This window comes from Lampris incognitus, chromosome 16 (assembly GCF_029633865.1).
Source record: "Lampris incognitus isolate fLamInc1 chromosome 16, fLamInc1.hap2, whole genome shotgun sequence".
Taxonomy (NCBI): Eukaryota; Metazoa; Chordata; class Actinopteri; order Lampriformes; family Lampridae; genus Lampris; species Lampris incognitus.
This window is the reverse complement of record NC_079226.1, coordinates 31,161,431-31,177,545: the sequence shown is the minus strand read 5'-3', so window position 1 is coordinate 31,177,545 and position 16,115 is coordinate 31,161,431. Positions and strand designations below refer to the sequence as shown.

At 44.5% G+C, this 16,115-nt stretch overlaps 1 protein-coding gene across 2 annotated transcripts in view; it reads right to left on the bottom strand.

Annotated features, from left to right (window-relative positions):
* The window catches only part of palm1b (paralemmin 1b), a 32,672-nt gene extending 21,941 nt beyond the window's left edge, over nt 1–10,731 (bottom strand). The window contains exons 1-2 of one of the 2 annotated variants that reach the window (XM_056296385.1): nt 10,119–10,151; nt 9,223–9,298 (exon numbers count right to left, since the gene is read on the bottom strand). In XM_056296385.1, coding sequence (XP_056152360.1) covers nt 9,223–9,263 — 41 coding nt within the window. In that variant the 5' untranslated portion in view covers nt 9,264–9,298; nt 10,119–10,151. Of the gene's footprint in view, nt 1–9,222; nt 9,299–10,118; nt 10,152–10,378 lie in introns of those variants that run through there. The other variant, XM_056296386.1, reaches the window with a different exon arrangement.
* Between the last annotated feature and the right edge of the window lie 5,384 nt (nt 10,732–16,115).

Sequence of the window (16,115 nt, the reverse complement as noted above, 5' to 3'; positions counted from 1 at the left end):
AAACATGTGCTGCTGAGCACATTTCCCTCTGAGATTAAAAGGGCTTAGAGGCTAAAAATGACATAGTTTATCAGAAAAAGCAACTATCCAGTAAGAAGACAGCAAAAAATCCAAATCGTTTCATTCTGCCTTATCTGTCATGACAAAGCACCGTGTAAGAGCTATGTGAAGGAAAAATAGAACTGGATGAAAAGGGAAAGAAAAAATGGTATGGCAGTGGAAGAGAGGAGATGACGAGTCTTAGATAGTAGTAGGACATGGAGAGAGAAAGGGAGAGAGGGAGACAGAGGGGTGTATTGCATCATATTATCTAATACTGCCTCTTCCTCGCCAGATGTTTCTCCCCATCATTTACATGCTCAACTAGCCTGCAGTTCCACTTCTTTTTATTCCAACTATAACAGAGTGCAAGTGGTTCTGAAGTGCATGTCGTTCCATTTCCCCATGCATAGTTAACCAATCTGCTTTTACAGCCACCTGCATTAACGTCTTAATGTACTTAATGACAGCGGGGTCAGCTGGAGCAAATGGCAATATTCATCACTATGAGGGGTGCTTGCCCCGGGCCGGAGATAAAGCTGATGAGATACCTGCGTTCCAATTCTAATGGCACAGCACATAGAGACCTTGTAAATGTGCAGCAGAGGTGGTTGAGTTGTTTTAGGATATTAGCGGTACTAGTGGCAACCAAGAAAAAGTGCCTTTCACTCATGGAATTATCACTGGTGCTTTGGCAGCCACCTTTGGCATTTTTTCCCCAATAATAACTGTAAGGTAGTGCAATGAAAAGAAAGTGGATAAAAACTACTCACTGCTGGAATAGGCTCCAGCATCCCCACGACCCTGAGAGTAGGATAAGTGGTTAAGACAATGGATGGATGGATGGATGTACTACGATGCACTGTGTTGACAAGTCAGCTCTTGCAATTAAAACGTATGACAGTTTATTTGCTGGGCATGTATGTTTTTTTGTCAGCAATGTTCAGCTACACAACCATACCTTTATAATCCCTTTTATACAGGGTTCCCCTCTCTTTTTCAGGAATAATTTTCCACGACTCTTCAAGGATATTTTCCAGGACTTTTGCTTGGATATACATGAGTTTTTGCTAACGGAAGGTAATATTATTCAGGATTAACCAGAGTGAGAATTATACAATGACAGTTGGGGGGGGGGGGGTTGTCAACTTTTTCTCCAGGGCGTAAAGGGAACCCAGTACAACTCAGGTACATGCTTCAGTGAACGGAAATCATACAATCATTACAGTATCGTGCTTTGCTACTAGGTCCTGCCTGCTCACTGTCCTCCTGACCACCTCCTGCCTGCTGACTGTCATTCTGACCTCCCTCTGCTTCCTTAATACAACAGCAAATAAATGTAAAACTCACCATCACCCATACTATCCTGCTCAGTATTAAGCCTGCATAACAACAACAGAAAATACAGGCTGCATTATCATCTCTAAGTTCTAATGCTTACAAGTCTCAACTTACTCTTTTTTTAGCATCAAAAAAAGTGCCGGATATCTCCTCTCCTCTTGCTCATGTCGACTCTTGTGAATGAAATCTAACCCGAGTTCAGTAAAGTACTCATATATTTGAACTAGTACAATTAATCAGCCCTCAGCACTTGTGGATTTTAATATTGTTCAATTACCGGACCAGGTAAAACTCCTGCCATTCTGAGTGAAAACAATGGGGTGCCTATTATAAGTGCTTGTATCAAAAAGGCAAAAGACTAACTGAACCACCACCGTCACACAAAATACCGTTAAAATGAAATAATGAACTCCATATTGATGTCAAAACGTATCCCTACAACAACTAACCCCCCACTATCTCGTTTTCATGACTGAGCACCAGTTTTAGCTAACATTAGATATTGGTAATGAAATGCCACGCCATAGGCCCAGCTAGCTAGCTATTTAGCCAACATTAGAAATGAAAGGGTGTGCTGCTATCAGCTAGCTAACATTAGTTAGCTAATAGTAGGTAAGGCAAACATTGGCCCTAGCTAGCTAATGTAATGTAAGTTAGCTAAACTGTAACTTAAACGTAGAACGAGTAGGATTTGTCGATTGCGTTTGTAAACACAACATTTGAAGTTGGCCCCTAACGACACCAGAAGGACACGCCCACCGACTGCAGTTGCTAGAAAACTTCCCAGTGTACAGGCCAACTCCGCGTCGCTCTTCATTCCCATTCTCTCCTTCACTGCTGGCGAGCGGGTGAAAGCCAACCCGCCAATCCCAGATTCACTCTCGTTTTGGAAGGAGCTTTGTCCGCTTGGCGTTTCGCCTCGCTATATTTGCGTTTTTTCGGCGCTGTGTCCGCCATTGTCGTAAGTTCTTCCCGGATGCGTGCTTAGATTCCGATCTGGCAACCTAGTAGCCTAACGTTTTAGCCACGAGTTTCCTGGTGGGGGGGGGGGGGGCTCACTGGCGAAACGATTATGGGTAGTACTTCCGGTGTTCGGCGGAAGCAGTATCACATACTGGCGGCAGATTTGGCTGAAGAAGTGTTAGCGATTGCTGTTCGTGTTTAAAAAAAGATGATAAAAGTCGCTAACATACGTATAAAATGTCGTTATGGAGCGCGGGGACAACATGCGCTATTCGCGGTTGTAGCCTACGTACAGCCAGACGAAACTTAATGAGTGGCTTAAACGGGAGTGCTTCGATCATAAGCCTAAAACTAAATCAGACTGTTCCTGTCAGCGATGGTACACTTTCCATCGCCTCCCACGAGACGACGAGGCAAAAAGAAATTGGCTAAATAACTTAAACTTAAAAAAGAACAACCCTCAAACTCTTTATGTTTGCTCGTTTCACTTTGTTGATAAGAAGCCAACGCTGGATAACCCTTACCCAACACTTTTCTGGGTTACAAGAGGCCACCTGGGAAGGAGAGACGCCGACTCATCAGGACTCATCATGTCACAACAACAGGTAAGTTAATGTGACGTCAACTACACTGCTCAAAAAAATAAAGGGAACACATCAGCAATGCGATGTAGCTCCAAGTCAATCACACTTTTGAGATATCAACCTGTCCAGTTAGGAAGCCACACTGATTTGTGACTCAATTTCACCTGTTGGTAAATTGTCTAATTTCCACCAGGTTTAAATTAGACAATTTGCAAGACAACCCCTATAAAAGGAATGGATTTGCAGGTGGTGGCCACAGACCATTTGCCTGTCCTCATCTTTTCTGGCCGATCTTTGGTTAGTTTTTCATTTTGCTAGTGCCCTCACCACTAGAGGTGGCATGAGGCGGTATCTGCAACCTACAGAAGTTGCTCAGGTAGTGCAGCTCATCCAGGATGGCACATCAATGCGTGCTGTGGCAAGAAGATTTGATGTGTCTCCCAGCACAGTGTCCAGAGCATGGAGGAGGTACCAGGAGACAGGCCAGTACACCAGGAGACATGGAGGGGGCCGCAGGAGGACAACAACCCCGCAGCAGGACCGCTATCTGGTCCTTTGTGCAAGGAGGAACAGGAGGAGCACTGCCGGAGCCCTACAAAACGACCTTCAACAGGCCACTAATGTGCAGGTTTCTGCTCAAACAGTGAGAAACAGAATGCATGAGGATGGTATGAGGGCCCGACGTCCACAATTGGGGCCTGTGCTCACAGCCCAACACCGTGCAGCCCGATTGACCTTTGCCAGAGAACATCTTGGTTGGCAGATTCGCCATTGGCGCCCTGTGCTCTTCACAGATGAGAGCAGGTTCACACTGAACACATGTGACAGACGTGAGAGAGTCTGGAGACGCTGTGGAGAACGTTCTGCTGCCTGCAACATCCTCCAGCATGACCGGTTTGGCGGTGGGTCAGTGATGGTCCGGGGAGGCATATCCTTGGAGGGCCGCACAGACCTCTACGTGCTAGCCAGAGGTACCATGACTGCCATTAGGTACCGGGATGAGATCCTCAGACCCATTTTCAGACCATATGCTGGTGCAGTGGGCCCTGGGTTCCTGCTCATGCATGACAATGCTCGTCCTCATGTGGCCAGAGTGTGTCAGCAGTTCCTGTATGTCGAGGGCATTGATGCTATGGACTGGCCTGCACGTTCCCAGACCTGAATCCAATCGAGCACCTCTGGGACATCATGTCTCGTACCATCCGCCAACGCGATGTCGCACCACAGACTGTCCAGGAGTTGACCGATGCCCTGATCCAGGTCTGGGAGGAGATCCCTCAGCAGACCATCCGTCGTCTCATCAGGAGCATGCTCAGACGTTGTAGGGAGTGCATACAGGCACGTGGAGGCCACACACACTACTGAGCCTCATTTTGAATTGTCTTGAAGAATTTCCACAGAAGTTGGATCAGCCTATGTTCTCATTTTCCACTTTGATTTTGAGTATGATTCTGAATCCAGACCTTAATGGGCTAATGATTTTGATTTCCATTGATCATTCTTAGGTTATTTTGCTCTAAACACATTCCTCTGTCTAATAAATAAAGATTTTCAGCTGAAATATTTCATTCATCGAGGTCTATATTGTGTTTTTTAGGCGTTCCCTTTATTTTTTTGAGCAGTATAGTTTGCTAGCTTTGTTTACACCACGTTTTTTCAGTTGTCAGAATCTTACTATCCCTGACTGTTCTTAACTGAAGCGTTGTTTTTAAAAAAAATATTATTAGTATAAGAAAAATCTGTCTGCCATGGTAACAGGCAGGTGACCTGCAATTTTTACTTGCCACGAACATTTAACGTTACCCTTTATTTGGCAGGTGCTAATTTCATTCCCTGTTTTAACCATCAGATACAGAATATTTATTTTAAAATATTAAACCTAGGCTATGTATCCTGATGTCTGTGTTCAAGTTAGATTATGATTTGTCAGCCCTAGTCCCCCATACAACACCATTTGGCTTAGAGTGCTTATTTGCAGTAGAGAATAGTCTGACAACAGCTACAAGTAAGGCACAGTTTTTAAAATTGTTTATTTAAAGTAGCCCTCATTTGTTATTATTATTTGCCTTTCCAGATCCTTCACAAATAATATCATGAACTAATCATCAATTCATATAATCTGAATATTGTACTTTAAATATATGTACGTACATTTAATTTCTGTCAATCTTTGTGTTCTTTTTCCATTTGCTTGAATTGGTAACTACTGAAGCAATACGTCTCATGTTTTTTTTGTGTTTTGTACTGATCAACCTGTCTGTCTGTAACTCAGTGTTGTATTGTATTGTTTGTTTGTTCCAGGACAGGTTTCTCTTGAAAATGAGACCCCGTTGTCTCAATGGGATTACCTGTATAAATAAAGGTTAAATAAAAAAATAAAAAAACATATTGTGACCTAAATATGCACTTTATGTATTACCTGCAGGCGAGTCTGGTGAGAAGGAGGTTTCTGAGGAGCCAGGTCCTATTTCAAAGACTTTTCATGATGCCCAAACACAGTGAGTCCTGCTGCCCAAAGGTTAACGCCCAGAAATGTCCCGTAATATATACAATATAAAAAGAGAATACAGACACCGCCACACACGTCTAGTGGGTCATAAGTGATGATTGGTGATAGCTAGCATTCATCTGTAGACAATCTAATTCAGAAACTCTGAGGGCAAGAAAGTAAAGCATGTTAAATTAGCTAGCTAGCTACCTGCAACCTACAGCGTCTCCACTGGCTTGTGCGACGCACGCAAGCATAGACTTTGAGGACGCAAGCCACTGCAATAATGGGAGTTATGAGGCAGGCAGACGAGATGTTCAGCTAACGTCAAGGTCAATGTTAAGAAATGGTATGGTTCACTTAAGCGTTGTCTGAAATTGTATTACAAGATTATTCTGGCAAGAATATGGGAAATATATTGTAATATTTATGATTATAGGTAAGGAGGATATATAAATGTTTCGACCCCCTGATCTGTTGTTTTTACCTCTCTTTTTGGGGGGGTCCCAAGTCTTAATTAAGGAGGTCAGACCCCCCCCCCCCACCGGTAATTTGAACCGTGGTATTCAGTGGAAGCCTCAACAGTCTCTAAATGGATTGTGTAGCTTTTAGCTGGTCACTTAACAAACCGCCCATACAGATATGAAATCTCAGCAGGCATGTAAAACATATGGCTAATATGCAATCTCAGCTAAAAATCATGTAAAAATATGCCTTCTAAGCTAACCTAACTTTACAATTTTCCATGACCTCAATAATATTTCCAAGACATTTGCTCATTGTTTTGTGTGCGGGCTTAAAATCTAAGAAAATTGGTCCTGGTCAGGACATAGCAATCTTCCAAGGGATGCTGGTATGAATGTGCCTCACAGATTGCAGACGAACACACATTTCACCTGTTGTGTTCTGCATCAATACGTTAAACACACCACCAATGAAAATGAACTGAGGCTCTCCGAAAGCAAAGCTGGAAGTGACTTCACGATCTGAAAGAGGGACTAATTAACAGTCCTGGGATTTGAAACTCAAAAAGATCACCGGGCTTTGGCCTGAAAGAGGACTAGGTGAGCGCAAACAACCTCCATACTGTTTGACACTGGACCACTACACCAGGACCGTTGGGGGATTGGGTGTTTTGCTCAAGGGTTCAAAAGTTGCTTTGAACCTTTGAGCTTCTTTTGTCTTTCCCTCCCATGCTTTCCTTCTAGTTTGGAAAAATTATTGCTAACCAATGGTAACCAATGGTAACAAGCCTGTTGGTCTTTATTAGAGCAACGAAAACAGATCCAAGCCGGCGCAAAGCCAAGCAGTCCAGAAGATAGTCAAAAACACACACACACACACACACACACAGTCCTATCTCTTCCCTATCCTGTGTCTTTTGTTTCTCGCACTCACTTATACATAAAGGCACACACATAACACAAAGGTGCACATACTTGCATATACGTATGGACACAAACACACAATCGCATGCACACAGATGGCTGTCCAGAGCTAGGGAGGGGCCTGGACAATGACTAGGTGGACAAGACAAGTGCTGTCATTTCTGCTGTGATTAGCTGGCACAACGCAGAACAGCCCACGGGATATACATAGCCCTCTACTCAAACCACACCACATGGTGGGGGCCGAGGCTGAATGTTTCATACATGTGATACAATTTTACACCAGACAATTAACAATGCACAGGATGTGATGTGACTTTAGCCTTTATGTGTTAAGTACACGCACTCAGAGTTAAAAAATAAGGGCTCTTTCCTCACATTGAATAGCACCTCTTTTAGCACAATGCATCCTTCACTTTTCTGGGGGATGAAACATCTCTTACTAACCTGTCTCAGTATTGTGAGTGTAGTGGACGGGGGTGAAGTTAATGGGGGCATCAAAGCGTCAACAATTCCATCAAAAGAGCTGGTCTTTCTGTTGTTTTAAACCCATGTATACACATATGTATCAGATAGTATGTTTCATGTTGGTCATAAACTTAACGACCAAGACAGTCATTATGACCAGTTTGGATTTTCTATGTTTAATAACTGTGGGGGAAAAAAAATACAAACCTGTCACTCCCTGAATTCTCCTAAAATTGCATATATTTACATTAAAATTAGTTTTAGATCAATTTCACACAAAACGTTATGATAAGATCAACCTAAAATGACAATGACTGGTCAAAATGACCGCTTGTAATTTGCGGGTCATTGTGCACGTCATGTCAGACCTGTTTTGGTCGCACCATTTCCTTCGCGAAGTTCATTATTCTGGCCTAGAAAAACCCCCCCATAAACTAGCATTCTTGAGTGCAGAGTAACAGTCTAAACTTGATTTTTGATTATAGCCAACATGTCTGGTTACAGACGCCATTTCAGACGCACCATGACTACCACCGAGGCGTTGCAGTACTTACAGGCGTTGGACAGCGGCCAGAGCAGGATAAGCGGTTTGGATAATGGATGGATGGATGAAAAAATAGTATTAAAGTTGTTAAAATGTTAATTTTGGTGTCAATCATTTCTTAACAGACATGCTAACATGTGTAATGCATTAATATCTCAACTGGGTATTATCTTGGCTGAATGTAGTGTTTAAAAACAGTGGCGGTCAAAATGACCGCCCATGGTCGATCTGGTTGTTTTTAAGCGCCGGTCGATTTTTGGGAGTGTTTCAATATTTATTTTCGGTTCTTTTTTTCCCTTTTAAAATTTTTTTTCACGTTTTATAGGCCTTGTTACGGTTGTTAGATTTGCAATATGTGTTTTCCATTTCGTTTTTCAGGTAATATTTTCACTTTTTCAATTTTGCTATTCAAGTTCGACCATGTCTATCTCAAGTTTGAATTGTTTAAAAATAGTATTATAGTTGTTAAAATGATAATTTTAGTGTCAGTCGTTTCCTAACAGACATACTAACATATGCAATGCATTAATATCTCAATTGGGCATTTATCTTGACAGAATATAGAGTTTAAAAGCCGACCGTCATTTTGACTGCCCATGGTCATTTTAGGTAGGAATGAAATCCCGGTCGTTCTAATAAGCCAAGACCCATAAGAGCCCAAACCTTTATCAGCTCTTACTAACGACACTTGCTTATCATGATGGTGTCCCATTAGCAACAGGGTGACTGCCTATTTTGGGGTACCGGTCCATAAAATGAAAGCCAAATGTCAAACTGAACGTGTATTCTCAACCTATTAGATTTAGATACGACTTAAGTCAAGATGCCAATGTAGAATCTAGCGACTAGAAACCCCCAATCGAGCTTGTATATAAATCACCGCTGACTAGACGGCTGTCAGTGGAGAAGGTTGAAAGTACAGGGTGAAGCTACAGATGTTTCACAGCCTACAAAATTAAGCAAGAATTAAAAAAAAAATGCTAAAGAAAGGACTTGGCAGCTTACGCGTCTTCTTTTTTTTAAACTTTATTCAAGTGCAGAGGACTTGCTGACCACACATGCCTTTTTTCAGCTACACACACACTTGCTTCACAGTCACAGCCACACAAACTCATACACCTTCAGAGGTGGTGGTGGTGGTGTGTGTGGGGGTGGGGGTGGGGGTGACTATTTCTCACACACTCCCCACCCAGTTTTTTCCCCCTCCCTCTGCAAATTTGGGCTTTGAACTGACAGGTGGTGGACAAACTTTGATGTTCAACTGAAAATCTATCCAAAATGTAATGGGCGTGCTGTGTTTGTCACGCAACTCATTGGCCTCGTCAACAAAGCTGTTGTCCAACAACAGCCGGGAGACACCCAGGAGAATACCAGAAACAATAGACACGGGAACAAACGAAAACTCACCATCCAACGCTCGCTGCAAGTACTTTTGGTTTCCACTGCATGCCTGGCTCAAAGGTAAAACTGCTAAAAGAAATGCCTACAGTATTGAAATTAGTCCAGATGTTAGTTTGTGTTGATATGATTCATTTGCTTGCTGTAATGGCATTGATTATTAGTAGAATTTAAGCACGGGTTTAGTTGAAAATAGGGAAACACCCCCCCCACACCCCCCCAGTGATAATATCCTTTCATACGATCCTAAAGTCGGGTCTCGAGCAATAATAATAATGCATCTACTGTGGCATTCCCGGCCCCACTGCACAGTGTGAAAAATACTAGACTGCGGGATGTAATGGCCAGGGTTTTACGCGCCATGTTGAAAACAGACCCCTCACATCACAACACGCCGTGGAGAAAATATCCCAGTTTGCTCTCCCACCACTCGTCACTTCCCAAACAGCCAGCCAGCATCTCTCTCACTGGCGCCACTGGGAAATTCACCGTCGACGGTAAAACGCCAGACTCCCCCCCCCACACCCCCCCACACACACATACCCGTATCACATCCAGAAACGTTGCAAAAACAGATCGATATGACTTGATGGCCTGATCGAAGGCATGCACGCAAACATGTCGTCGTGTTACACCTGTCAACCTTTTTACTGTGTACGGGCAGCCGAGAGCGCATGAGACGGCACGAGACAGGCCTGTGGGCATACATCGTGTCGTTTTGGCACGGCGATGTTGTGTTTTTCTGACACTTAAACCGACATCCACGAGCAGCAGCCTGACATGATGCTTCTCTCTCCGCCATGTGTTTACGCGTTACGACGCCAACGTCGTTAAGACCGTAATATAATAATAATAATAATACGATCGGTTGTCACCCGGTCCTCAAAAATAGGTTATTTTCGCACATCCTTGGGTGGCCGCAGTCTGTCAAACCACCAGGCAATGACTTCAGTCCCCCACCATCCATCCCTCCGCCGTCCATCCAAAAGGATGCTGCTGCTGCTGCTCCTGCTCGGGATAGGGAAGCTTGAATATTGCGCCGTGTCCAGCAGGGGAGGAAAAAAGGGGAAAAAAAGGAGAAAAAAAAAGAAATCCCCCTAAAGCAGGTCAGCGGGCACAGTAATAGAATACATTTGTTGACCGGACATCGTAAATCGGGACTTACTCGGTAGATGATTTCTTTCGTTTGCGCGCAGGACTGTCTGCCTCAGTGGTCACAATTGTTTATTTCTTCGCGTCAGTTGTCGGTGTAACAGCCGCCCCGCCTCTCGTCTCTTCGCTCTCCGCTGGCTTATTATAGCCCCCCTCCGGTCGCTGCTAAAGGTGATGCCGTTCACGCCCGTTGCGATCGTGGGCAGCGCGTGCGCTCAGCTTGACAACAACAACAATGATGATGATAATAATAATTAATAATAACTCGCGAGCTGTCCGTTTATTCCCCGCCCACCTGAGCAGAAATTACGCGCGCCTTGCCCACTCGTGTCGGTGCGTTTTTATTCTCGACGCCCGGCGGAAGTCTCACGCAGCATCAGCGGGGTGCCGTCTGAGGCAGCCTGTATTTCATGTACGGGTGTGTGTAAGAGAGAGAGAGAGCGAGAGAGAGAGAGAGAGGGCGAGAGAGAGAGAGAGAGAGAGAGAGGGCGAGAGAGCGAGAGTGTCGGCGTGGTATGTGCAAGGGAGCGAGAGAGGAAAGGGGAAAGGATACGCCTCCCTCCCTTTCTGGAGATAAAGGGGGCCCTGCGTTGACTGAGATTTGGGCCTCCCTTCCACTCCGGGGGGCTCTTTGGCTCTGCGCCAGCTTGACCGGATGACGTGCCGAGGAATCGGACGGGGGGCTCTAACAAAGAACAGACCAACACGTAGCAAATCAAAAGCCAGTGCGGAATGTGTGTGTAAGTCCGATTCGAGATCAATTTTGATTCCCCCCATCGTGAGAGAAGGCCTCATTCCTCCAGCTCTATACTTTTCAACTCCTTTTCATCGCCATCTAGTGGCGGAGGTGCTTCATTTCGTGTCCCTTGCTGCTGGGGGAGGACGCTTCAATGCAATAGATATAATCGTGTCCGTTATACCTCGTGTGATCATAGATTTTAGCTTATTTCACTATAATTGAAAACTTATTGTGACTCTGTTATTGCTAGTCTACTCGACACTTTGAGGTTTCTCTTTTTTTCTCCTGATGACATTTTTTTAATGTTTCTTTTCCTCAACGAATCGAAGGTCTAGGGCCCGAGTCATTGCACAAACTGTAATGTGATCGTAAAGCTGTCTGGGATTCAATTGTGGATTATGGCTACACAAATGAGATCTGACTTGACACTTTTTTCCTGGCAAAATAACCTTATTTGTTAAACTGCTTTGCCGGAAATTATATTGTGCCCCTGACCTTTACAGACACAAATAGCAAAGTTCATTTGTAATGCTTTTTTTATTTCTAAAATAGGCGTATGGATAGATTGCGGCAGCTAAAATGTGTTTTGAAGTGGTGGTAGTTGTTTCATAGTAGAATATGATGCACCTGCATCCGGTGTCCAGCAGATGGCACGCGCGTTCAGGGCAAGTATAAGTTTGCCTTTGCAGCCCACTCGGATTTTCTGAAATCCTCTGACCAAATGTGCTTGTTTGACATGTGCTTAGCATGGAAGAATTTGTACTCCAGTGTTTGCTTGGATCTTATTGTCTATGTGTAGCATCGTTTCTTTCCTTTTCAATTAATCAGGCATAAACGCAATGCATTGTAAAGGAATTTACATTTAAAGTGGGACCTGGGTGATAAAATCCATATTATGCTATAATGTTCCTGTAGCCTATTTCATTTTATTTTTTATTGTGATGCCACTTATGATTGTTTTACCTCTGGCGTTTTATTCTTGTTCCTTGGACCAGGACCATAATCAGTCCATTTTAAATTCAGTCAGTGCAAAGTAAAATTATCACTGACTTGCCCTTTGCATCTTGTATTCTTATTTAATTAAAACACTGGATGTAAGGTTATTCTTACAGCAAGAAGATATCCAAAAAGAACAATCTCATTCCGAAATGAGATATCGCAACCATATGTAAACTAGAATAAATGATGACGCTAAACAGAGACAAATTACTTCGCTTTGGAAGTGTTAGTGTCCGTGTCCTCCTTGAACACAATTAAAGGGCTTTTGCTGAATAGATCATGCTGATTTTTAAAGACGTTGAATGATCAACTATCTGGTAGTGCAAGTTTTTTCCCCCCAAATGGAATAGAATTTACTGTAGAAATGAGATTTTGAGTTCTGAGGAAAAGTCTTTTCCTTCATATGACTGAATGGAAAGCAAACTGAACTTGGCCTTGCCACAAGAATAAGAATATTAATAAGAGTAGAAAATACCTGGACCCAAAGGAGAAACTAAATTATCGCTTGCACCCACCCGCACGGAGGTTAAGGCACGGCTCTAAAACAACACGGCTGGTTAGGATTGGGTGTCATGCACGGTAGTAGAGGACTGCACTGGGACTGGGATACTGCGGGTCCCGCGGAACCAACGCAACTCTCGCAGGAACCAATGCAAATCATGCAGGAGTGGGCGGTTTAACTTTGCTGCGGGTGGGAGTGGGCGGTCAAGAAATAAACTGCTGGTGCCAGCGCTAACCAGAAGGATGGAGTCAACAAATGAAGTGGAAAAGAAAATCAAAGCAGGTCATTACAATACTACTACTAAGAAGCCTGGGAGGTGATGTGGACATAATTTTTTTTTACTCACACGGGCGCTTTACTCAGTCGCACGTGCGCATTAGTAAAGCGTATGCCTCCACTGTGGGCAAAGCACATAATTTTGCTGTTATTAATGACAGGTATGAATCTCTTTATTAATACTGTGGTGAGCTGGGGTGTTCGGATGGCATGGCGATCTATTCCATTGCCTAACAACACGAGGATCGGTGGTTCGTATCCCCGTGTTACCTCTGGCTTGGTCGGGCGTCCCTACAGACACAATTGGCTGTGTCTGCGGGTGGGAAGACGGATGTGGGTATGTGTGCTGGTCATTGCACTTGTGCCTCCTCTGGTCGGTCGGGGTGCCTGTTCAGGGGGGAGGGGGAACTGGGGGGAATAGTGTAACCCACCCACGTGCTACGTGCCCCTGGGGAAAATCCTCACTGTCAGGTGAAAAGAAGCAGCTAGTGACTCCACATGTATTGGAGGAAGCATGTGGTAGTCTGCAGCCCTCCCTGGCTCAGCAGAGGGGGTGGAGCAGAGATTGGGATGGCTTGGAAGTGTGGGGAAATGGGCCGGATACAATTGGGGGGGGGGGTACTGTGGTGAGCAAGTGTGCAAGAAGGAGTCGAGAGGCAGAGATTTGTTTTTAATGGCAATTCCCATTACCCGTACACCGCACGACCCCGGGAATGCTGTTTTATTTGCACACAGAACAGAACTACCCCAAACATGAACACTGGCTGGAAGCCATTAACCGCCGTAAAGGTCCCGGTCATGGTGGTTACACCACCAGCAAGTCCCCAACATTGTCCCGGTCACACAAAAACTGAAAACCACACAACACAACCACCATAACCAAAACATGAACACAACATCACTAAAACAACAATTTTAACGTAAACATGACCAGTCCCGTGAGCCCTTCTGCAACCCAGTGCAGAACCGCCGACAGTCAGCGACTGCCCTCTCCAGTCAGCGACCGCCCTCTCCAGTCACTATAATACTACACAGTAGAATAACACGTTTTCACTGCAGGATGGGAGAAGACATAAAATCAACAGAACTCTATTTGCGGGCAGTAATGGTCAGAAATCCAGTGGGAGTGGGATTAAGAAAACAGTCCCGTGCAGGGCTTTACACTACAGGACACTTCAGCAGAGTGCTTCGTCCATTACAGGCCTTAAAACTGAGAGGTGATCTCTAACCACTGCACTACCCTGCAGTAAATGGAGAACCAGAAAGGAAATACTCAGTCATTATTATTATTATTATTATTATTATTATTATTTGAAGGGATTTGGGTTGGGTGGTCTGCTTTTGTGATTGATCTACCCCCCCCCCCCGTGCACCAGAGACTGAAACTCCTGCCGTACCCAGACAGGCTTTGAAGGGGGGGGGGTATATGTTGGTGTGTACTATTTTCTGTGGCGCTACAGAGGGGTATGGAAATGAGAAACTGGCTGAGCAGATTTGTGAGGTGAGGGAGAATAAAAAGGATTTGAGCCCACTCAGAGACAAAGCCCTCCTCTTTCTCTCCCTCTGTCTCTCTCTCTCATGCTTTTTTTAATCTCTCTTCTTCGCTCGCTCTTCTTCTGGTTCTGTTTCGAGACCCTTACACACACTCAAAAACACAGGCGTTCAGGCACATAACACAACGCACATTGTGTTAGCACAGGGGCACATAGAAACAGGCCCTGTAGGAAGGATGATGAAACTAGGTTCTTCTTATCTGCTGTCAAATATATATAAATGAAACAAGTGTCATGACACGAGTAAACACCCACCCACCCACCCACACACACACACACACACACACACACATTACTACTACTACTACTTTTGGCTGTTCCTGTTAGGAGTTGCCACTGCGGTCATCCATTTCCATCTCTTCCTGTCTTCTGCATCTTCCTCTGTCATGCCAGCCACCTGCATGTCCGCTCTCACCACATCCATGAACCTCCTCTTTGGCCTTTCTCTTTTTCTCTTGCCTGGCAGCTCCATATTCAGCGTCATTCTCCCAATATACCCAACATCTCTCCTCCGCATATGTCCGAACAGTCTCAATCTTTCCTTGCATCGTGTCCAAACCATCCAACCTGAGCTGTACCTCTAATATACTAATCCTGTCCTCCTTCGTCACTCCCAATGAAAATCTTAGCATCTTCAACTCTGCCACCTCCAGCTCCACCTCCTGTCTTTTTTGTCAGTGCCACCATCTCCAAACCATACAACATAGCTGGTCTCACTACCATCTTGTAAATCGTCCCTTTAACTCTTGCTGGTACCCTTCTTTCATAAATCACTCCTGACACTCTTCTCCACTCACTCCACCCCGCCTGCACTCTCTTCTTCACCTCTCTTCCGAACTCCCCGTTACTTTGAACAGTTGAACCCAAGTATTTAAACTTATCCACCTTCATCACCTCTACTCCTTGCATCCTCACCATTCCACTGTCCTCCCTCTCATTCACACATAGGTATTCCACCTTGCTTCGACTGACTTTCATTCTTCTTCTCTCCAGTGCATACCTCCACCTCGCCAGGCTCTCCTCAACCTGCTCCCTACTCTTAACAACAGATCACAATGTCATCCGCAAACATCATAGTCCACTGAGACTCCTGCTTGATCTTGTTCATCAGCTGGTCCATCACCATTGCAAACAAGAAAGGGCTCAGAGCCGATCTTTGATCTAATATCATCTCCATCTTGAACCCATCCATCACTCCTACCGCACACCTCACCACTGTCACACTGCCCTTATACATATCCTGCACCACTCCTACATACCTGTCTGCCACTCCCGATTTCCTTATACAATACCACACCTCCTCTCTCGGCACCCTGTCATATGCTTTCTCTAAATCCACAAAGACACAATATAATTCCTTCTGGCCTTCTCTATACTTCACCATCAAAATTCTCAAAGCAAACATCGCATCTCTAGTGCTCTTTCGTGGCATGAAACCATGCTGCTGCTCGCTAATCATCACCTCTTAACTTAGCTTCCGCTACTCTTTCCCATATCTTCATGCTGTGGCTGATCAACTTATACCTCTGTAGTTACTACAGCTTTCCACATCACCCTTATTCTTGAAAATTGGTGCCAGTATGCTTCTTCTCCACTCCTCAGGCATCCTCTCACTTTCCAAGATTGTGTTAAACAATCTAGTTAAAAACCCCACTGCCATCTCTCCTAAACATCTCCATGC